Source organism: Oncorhynchus masou, chromosome 10, assembly GCF_036934945.1.
Source record: "Oncorhynchus masou masou isolate Uvic2021 chromosome 10, UVic_Omas_1.1, whole genome shotgun sequence".
In the NCBI taxonomy this organism is placed as follows: domain Eukaryota; kingdom Metazoa; phylum Chordata; class Actinopteri; order Salmoniformes; family Salmonidae; genus Oncorhynchus; species Oncorhynchus masou.
This window is the reverse complement of record NC_088221.1, coordinates 39,633,832-39,642,682: the sequence shown is the minus strand read 5'-3', so window position 1 is coordinate 39,642,682 and position 8,851 is coordinate 39,633,832. Positions and strand designations below refer to the sequence as shown.

The 8,851-nt window shown below is 47.0% G+C and overlaps 1 protein-coding gene across 1 annotated transcript in view; it reads right to left on the bottom strand.

Moving 5' to 3' along the window:
• Positions 1 to 1,521: 1,521 nt before the first annotated feature.
• Positions 1,522 to 8,851, bottom strand: part of LOC135547617 (inactive phospholipase C-like protein 1) — a 119,502-nt gene continuing 112,172 nt past the window's right edge. Inside the window, 4 exon segments of the mRNA XM_064976775.1 lie at positions 1,522 to 4,795; positions 5,275 to 5,384; positions 6,347 to 6,422; positions 7,869 to 8,072. Coding sequence (XP_064832847.1) covers positions 4,622 to 4,795; positions 5,275 to 5,384; positions 6,347 to 6,422; positions 7,869 to 8,072 — 564 coding nt within the window. The 3' untranslated portion in view covers positions 1,522 to 4,621.

Genomic DNA, 8,851 nt, shown 5'->3' with positions numbered 1-8,851 from the left:
GCAACCAACATTCAGTAGTCCCTTTACACCAACATTCAGTAGTTCCTTTGCTCCAACATTCATTTCCCAACATTCAGTAGTTCATTTGCACCAACATTCAGTAGTTCCTTTACACCAACATTCAGTAGTTCCTTTGCACCAACATTCAGATTCTGTCATTCCCTATCTCACAACCTCGTCATATATAGGATAGACTATTAGCACATAGACCAACTCAGGACTTAACACTAAGCCTCAAAGCTGTGAAATAATTCAACACGTTATACTTCACTATTCCTTCACTTTTAAAATATATGGGGGCGTCTCCTGTGCTGTGTGTCTCTGAGGCCCCAGCATGGCCCTGTGTAGGCCCTAGTGGCCCCAGGCTAAAGGGCCCTGCCGGGGACCCTGTGGTGATGGTAGTGAAGGTGTGTGTGTGTAAGGGTGGTGATAGGGCGAGCAGCAGCCAGATGTTCCCCCTGCATTAGGAGCTGACAGGCCTGTCATGCCTCCTCCTCCACTACCACAGAGTTCCATCACCTCCCATCTGCTGCACACAATCCCCTGAGACATCGTCCAGTATACAGAGAGAAGGAGGGAGGGCGGGAGAGAGAGATAGAGAAGTGATGTTTTCTTTCAGTTCTATGACATCAGGCCCGTGCCAGTGTTGATTATTGTTGTAGGACTAAAACATATTAGTGTACTTTTGAAGTGAAGCCTAAAATGTAATTACCATCACTCTTTATAAGCTTGATATGAAAATAAATCAGCCTACTTAGCAGCCAAGGTTGAGTATTGAACATTCAATAACATTTAGGAAATATTGACATTTATTTAGCCTTATTTACTGTGGAAAAGGCCTGTGCTATCTGGTATCCTTGGGACGTCCCTACCCCCATTGGAGTAGACTTGTAAAATGGTTAAAGTAGGGGTTAAGATTAGGGTATGGGTGAGGGTTAGGTAGGGTTATGGTTAAGCTTAGGGTAGGGGTTAAGGTAAGGGTTGTGGTTAGGGTAGGGGTTATGGCTAAGGTTAGGTAAGGGTTAAGGTTAGGTAAGGGTTATGGTTAGGGTTAGGTAAGGGTAATGGTTATGGTTAAGGTTTGGGTAGGGGTTAAGGTAAGGGTTGTGGTTAGGGTAGGGGTTATGGTTAAGGTTAGGTAAGGGTTAAGGTTACGGTTAGGGTTAGGTAAGGGTAATGGTTATGGTTAAGGTTTGGGTAGGGGTTAAGGTTAGGGTTTATAGTAGGGACTTCCAAAGTACTCGGGATAGCAGTGACCCTGAGGAAAGGGCTCAGTGCAGTAGCCTACTAGGGATTATTCCTCGTTCTCTTGATAAACACCTCCACTTACTGGCTGTTCTGGCAAACTACACCTCTATTATTCCTAACTACTACTGGCCATCAAAACCAAGGCTCAGACCCATTACCTTCAAAATTAATCTTTCTTTCCCTCCTTTTCTAAGAGAACGTTTTAGAGAGAACCAATGTGACGATTCCATGATGATTAGATGAAGACCAGAAAGAAAACTAGGCGATTTAATGGTCAGTAAAATATTGTTTTATTTAGTCAGGGTACAACTGTGACATTGGTAATCAGATAGGAGAAAAAAACTAGCTTTTCAAAATTAAAGCTAGGGGCATTTAATATAATATTTATTAGTTTTAAAACACTCGTCATCCCCTTCAATAAATCCTCTTCTATATTTGTTTTTACAAAGACAACATACTGTGACAAGAGTGTACGGTGACGGGACGAAACAAACATGTGTTTGAATGCTCGGTCAGAGGAGATAGCAGACACAGACAGATATAGGTTGTAATGCACTACGTAGGGAATACAGTACCCGTTTGGATGCAACCGTAGCCCACACACACATAAGGGACGGTATAATGGGGCTATCAAGGCAACCGGGAACTCGAGGTCAAACGAGGTCAAATCATGACATTAGTGATCTTCAGGTCGGAAAGTCGGCACTCTAGAAAGATGCCAGTGTGTCCAATATGAAATTTCGAGTTGGATGACCATAAAAAAAAAAAAATCCTTGTCGGAGCTGTTTTTCCCCCTGAGTTCCCAGTAGACTTGAACGCACCCGTTGTTTTGAACGCGGCATAAATCACACCATGGGGGGGTTATTCTATTTTTATTAGAAAAATGTAACCAAATGTAACTTGCTAAATGGTCTTTAAGGTTTACAGAGAGTTACTATAGTATAGTAGAGTAAAGAACTATGGCGTTGGACCAAAGTGTTGTTCAATCAGAGGCTTTATTTAAGATTTGTAGCGTCTCAACACAGCAAAAAGTCGAGCAGATTAGGCAAGACAGGAATTTTTGCATTCTGTATCTGGGTCGTTCCATCTCAAGAGATTTTAAATAAAAACATTACTATAGTAAGTACCTATTATGGGGGAATGGAAGATTGTTGTGAGGGGCATGTGAAGGCAAGCTTTAAATTGTTAAATCATTTCTAGTCAGGGCTGTCTGTGGGTACAAGGGTGGACGGGAAATCCTCGACCCGCTCAGTTTTCCACCACAAAACACGAGAAAATGGCCAAAAAGAGTAGAACCAGCTCACCTGCTTTCACACTATGATTTGACTATTAGATGTTCAATGTTTATTTTTTTAAAGGAATAGTTTCACCATTTTGAAAACCCGAGTTCAGTTCAGGTAACAGGGTTGACCTTAAAATGAGGGACGGACGTAAATGAATCACATGAAATCAATAATAATCTTCAGAATCAACTTTGTCAAAGCAACAAAACAACTAGGACTTTACAATGATGTTGAAAACTTGTGAAAAATGTTGGGTTTAAGTGAGTTCAAATCTTCCTAGCAGTAACTGAGGGTGCACGAAGGGACATGTCAAAACACTGAACACTGAACAAAACACCAAAACACACATTTTGGCACTTTGGCACGTTATTCCTTATAAAGATATTGAATTCTCCATGTGGTCTATATTAAAGGGCACTTCATTTAATATAACAGACTTTTCAGATTCAATATTGGTGCACAATTTCTACATAAAATGCAAGAGGCTCTATTTTGGTGGAACGACTCATCTGTCGTTTTGTTCATAAATGCACATAAAGGGTTAACGCAGAGGCCGAGGCTTTAGAACTAGCACCTGTTCCATGGTAAGGGCATGAGTTTGATTTAGCTAATAGCCTTTCTTATGCAGCATTCTATTATCCATCACTGTAGGGACGATACATCCCCTCCTACGCCAGGCTAGAACGGAATGTTAACCTCTGAACCACAGCAGACCCCATTTAATGTCCCACGCTCCATCAGAAGTGGGAAAGCATAAAAACACACCGAGGTTAGTAGTAGCACCTAGTGGCGCCATTTTTGTAGTTCTTTGTCAGAGTACACCAGTGTTTAGCTGAGTGAGTTTTTTAAGCTGGGACAAACCCAGCACATACTTTCAGTCAACTCATAGAGAAAGGGGCCCCCATACGTCCCTCATAGTAACACAGCCACGCCAATAATGTCCTCTAGTAGAGAAATACACATCTATCAATCAACCAAGCCTTTTTAACACAACCAATTAATCAATCAATTGTCCCTCAGCATGTCGTCTTGGACATGGAGGTCACCCTTCACTCCATCCCTGAATGAAAGCCCCCCGTTGTATCCACTACGAGAAGGGCTCTCATCAACAGTGTTACATCAGTTCCTCCGAGGGGTAAATTAGGTGGATGCATGTGGGGAAGGGGGATACCTAGTCAGTTGTACAACTGAATGCCTTCAACTGAAATGTGTCCTCCGCATTTAACGCAACCCCTCAATTAGAGAGGTGCGGGGGTCTACCTTAATCGACATCCACGTCTTCGGTGCCCAGAGGCTTAACTGCCTTGCTCAGGGGCAGAAGGACAGATTTTTACCTTGTCAGCTGTGGGATTCGATACAGCAACCTTTCAGTTACTGGCCCAACGCTCTGACCACTAGGCTACCTGGAGAGTCTTCAGGCGGGCAGACAATCCCGGCTAACAGAGTATAACAGGCGCTTGTTGTTGTGGTTGTGATTTCCTGGAAAATGTAGTTGACTCCTCCATAGACTCTCTGGGCTTCAAATGTTAGGAAGGAGAACTTAAACAGGTTCTTGAAACCACTGTGCTCAGAAATGGTGAGTTGAGCAAAATCCAAACATTAGGTTCAGCGTACAGGGTCCATAGAGAAAATAACTTTAACATAAAAGTCACCACCACTCTTCCTCACAGCAAAACCTTCTCACAGCAGAACAATGTTTTGTGTTCACAATCACAATTCCCTTTTAGGGAGAAACAAAAAACATTGAGAAAATGTTTTCATTTAGTTTGTGTTTTCCATCCGAAAGAAACTGAGAAAGTTATATTAAGTTCAAGTTCACATTGTTAAATAAGCACAAGTGTTTTTTACATAACGTAAGAACATTCATGTTTTGTTAAAAAGCCTCAGGACTGATGAACACAAAGTGAGGGTGTCAAATTACTGCAACGATTCTTCAGTAGTCTTGCTACTTTATTCTGGATAAAGGGATAGGCTCTGGCCTCTGTTCTATACCATTCCTCTCTCTCTGTCCCCACCCCCTCCCTCCCCGTAGTTTGGGGGGGTGTCACCATTTCTTCCGCTCCATCCCTCTCTCTGGTAGGTTGGGTGTGTCAGATTCGTCCATTGCCATGGGTGCTGCCCCTCCTGCCGTGAGGGGTGTAGAGGAGTTCAGAGGGGCCGCAGGAGGTGGTAGAGGTCAAGCCACAGGCTTCACAGGCCAGGGCCAACTGTCTCAGAGCATCCAGAGAGTCTGCCTTGGCACCATGCAGGAGATCACACTGACCCTGTAGAGGGAGCGATGGAGGGAGGGAAGTAGGGAAGGAGAGAGAGAGAGAGGGAGGTAGGGAGGGAGGGAAGGAGAGAGAGAGAGAGGGAGGTAGGGAGGTAGGGAGGGAAGGAGAGAGAGAGAGAGAGAGAGAGGGAGGTAGGGAGGGAAGGAGAGAGAGAGAGGGAGGTAGGGAGGGAGGGAAGGAGGGAGGGAAGGAGAGAGAGAGAGAGGGAGGTAGGGAGGGAGGGAAGGAGAGAGAGGGAGGTACAGAGGGAGGGAGGGAGGGAGGGAGGGAGGGAGAGAGAGGGAGTTAGGGAGGGAGGTAGGGAGGGAAGGAGAGAGAGAGGGAGATAGAGAGGGGAGAGAAAGTAAAAGAGAGCAAGAGAGAGAGAGCGAGAGAGAGGGTGGGTGTTTATATAATATACAGCAGCATAAATGTGTCCAAGACATTTTCCCTTGGTGACAAAGTGTATTGTATTGTGCCTCCATGGGCACCTTGAGGACAGTGATGTTCCAGGTGAAACTCTCCAGGGCTTTATTATGCTTGCGCCCCTTCAGTCCCTCCTTTTCTCCCAGCCTGGGCAGCTCCTCATGAAGCTCCATTCCTGAGACGAGACAGGGACAGGTGAACGAGACAGGGACAGGTGAACGAGACAGGGACAGGTGAACGAGACAGGGACAGGTGAACGAGACAGGGACAGGTGAACGAGACAGGGACAGGTGAACGAGACAGGGACAGGTGAACGAGACAGGGACAGGTGAACGAGACAGGGACAGGTGAACGAGATAGGGACAGGTGAACGAGACAGGTGAACGAGACAGGGACAGGTGAACGAGACAGGGACAGGTGAACGAGACAGGGACAGGTGAACGAGACAGGGACAGGTGAACGAGACAGGGACAGGTGAGCGAGACAGGGACAGGTGAACGAGACAGGGACAGGTGAACGAGACAGGGACAGGTGAACGAGACAGGGACAGGTGAACGAGACAGGGACAGGTGAACGAGACAGGGACAGGTGAACGAGACAGGGACAAAATTAAGAGTCAGTGAGAGCTGAGGTTAGCGATAAGTAACAAAAAGACAATCCATATCATTCAATTTGAAAAAATGTTATTATATAATTTAGCTCAATTAAATGTCACCCTTGAGTAGGGGATAAAAATAAATTCACTTTTTCCATTACTATCCTTTTGTCTCAAGCTCTTATGTGAGTAGTTTCTCTCCTTTTAAGGCTCATGATCTAGACCGACATCTGGGGTAGATACACGTTTATTAGTATGGTAAATCAAAACCAGCTATTTACTTTCCTCTCTCTATTTCTCCCATATAGGGCAATGCACTCGAGCCAGCATATCTCTTCTGACAGGGGTACACAATACAATGTAAAAGATGCACCTCTTCAATCACACTTCAGTAGAACACTTAAGTTATTAGAAGTTACAAGTTAGTTATTATTATCACACTGCTAGATTCCTGAAGATAGGATCCAGGGTTTGTTATTACTGTGGTTGGTCTGACATTCGTTTTATATTCCTCCATCTGTCCATCCATCCCCTCCTCTCACCCTCTCTCTGAACCTGTGCAATCCTCTCCTGCACAGCGTCTGCCTTCTCAATCAGCTGCTTCTGGGCTGAGATCATCTGGAAGGGACAGACAGACACTGGATGAGCGTCTGGACAGACAGACAGACAGACAGACAGACAGACAGACAGACAAGATGAGCCTATGGACAAACAGACAGACAGACAAGATGAGCCTATGGACAAACAGACAGACAGACAAGATGAGCCTATGGACGGACAGACAGACAAGATGAGCCTCTGGACGGACAGACAGACAGGCAGGTAAGCAGACAGACCAGATGAGCCTCTGGACGGACAGACAGACAGGCAGGTAAGCAGACAGACCAGATGAGCCTCTGGACGGACAGACAGACAGGCAGGTAAGCAGACAGACAAGATGAACCTCTGGACGGACAGACAGACCAGATGAGCCTCTGGACGGACAGACAGACAAGATGAACCTCTGGACGGACAGACAGACAAGATGAACCTCTGGACGGACAGACAGACCAGATGAGCCTCTGGACGGACAGACAGACAAGATGAACCTCTGGACGGACAGACAGACAAGATGAACCTCTGGACGGACAGACAGTCAGGTAAGCAGACAGACCAGATGAGCCTCTGGACAGACAGACAGACAAATACAAATACATTGAGTAACTAATTTCATTCTCAATAGATGTAAATTGTTTGCTTGCTGTTTGAGGTGAAGAAAACATTACTTTGAGAAGCTCCACAGCTCTTTAGTGGTGGTGCCTTAGGCCAATCAGAAATAGTATCAGATCCTCAAATAGGCACATTTCTATGCCTACATTTGCGTGCAGACCAGGTAGCCTATAGGTCTACTACTATGTGTGCAGACCAGGTAGTCTATAGTTCTACTACTATGTGTGCAGACCAGGTAGCCTATAGGTCCTCTCGCCCTCTCTCTGTCCCCTCGCCCTCTCTCTGTCCCCTCGCCCCCTCTCTCGGTCCTCTCGCCCCCTCTCTCGGTCCTCTCGCCCCCTCTCTCGGTCCTCTCGCCCCCTCTCTCGGTCCCCTCGCCGTCTCTCGGTCCCCTCGCCCTCTCTCGGTCCCCTCGCCCTCTCTCTGTCCTCTCGCCCTCTCTCTGTCCTCTCGCCCTCTCTCTGTCCTCTCGCCCTCTCTCGGTCCTCTCGCCCTCTCTCGGTCCTCTCGCCCTCTCTCTGTCTTCTCTCTCTCCTCTCGCCCTCTCTCTGTCCTCTCGCCCTCTCTCGGTCCTCTCTCCCTCTCTTTCTCCTCTTGCCCTCCCTACCCTCTCTCTGTCCTTTCTCTCTCCTCTCGCCCTCTCTCTGTCCTCTCGCCCTCTCTCGGTCCTCTCGCCCTCTCTTTCTCCTCTTGCCCTCCCTACCCTCTCTCTGTCCTTTCTCTCTCCTCTCGCCCTCTCTCTGTCTTTTGTCTCAATTATATCTCTCTCCTAGTCATCTCTCCAGCTGTGGGAGGAAACACAGCTGGAGAGGAGGATGTGGGCTTGACACCACTCTCTCTCCATGCGTTCCCTACCATATCATAGTGGCTCAGTAGTTTGCGCGTGGTGTCAGTGATGCTGCCCAAGGCCTCCAAGTGGGGGTAGCCGTCCTTCAGGGTCATGCTGGCCCCGGGAGGGCCCTCTGGGGTCTGAAGCCGCGTGGCCAGGGTCTGGATGCACTGCTTCAGCTTGGCCACTGGGGGGAGCCCACAATGCTCCTTGAAAGTCATACTGGCCCTCTGGGGGGGGGGGGATACAGGGTATTATAGGTATATACCGGGAGGTGTTTTTTTCTATCCATGTGACCTGAAAAAGTCCAGGCTAGAGGACTTTTAGGAAAGTCCAGGCTAGAGGATAGGAAATCACAGCATCAGATAAGGTCACACCACACATACAGTATACATCTAGTCAAGCACAGATTATAACACATAAAACACCTCTTATTGTCCGTGAGAATGTCAGGCCCATCTCTGGGCAGGTTCAGGTCATTCTAAATCAGGTAACGAGGCACTTGGGTGAGCCCCTTAATACCTAGCCTAGGGTCACCGAGGAGAGTAGACATGAAAGCATCCATGCTAAACATTTACTGTACTAGCTAATGTGTTTGGAAGGGAGGGAGGAAGGGAGGGAACTTACTGGGCTCTCTCAGGGGTCTCTACTGAGAGATCAGACACACTGCCAAAACACACTGGGAGATCAGACACACTGCCAAAACACACTGGGAGATCAGACACACTGCCAAAACACACTGGGAGATCAGACACACTGCCAAAACACACTGGGAGATCAGAAAACACACTGCCAAAACACACTGGGAGATCAGACACACTGCCAAAACACACTGGGAGATCAGACACACTGCCAAAACACACTGGGAGATCAGACACACTGCCAAAACACACTGGGAGATCAGACACACTGCCAAAACACACTGGGAGATCAGACACACTGCCAAAACACACTGGGAGATCAGACACACTGCCAAAACACACTGGGAGATCAGACACACTGCCAAAAC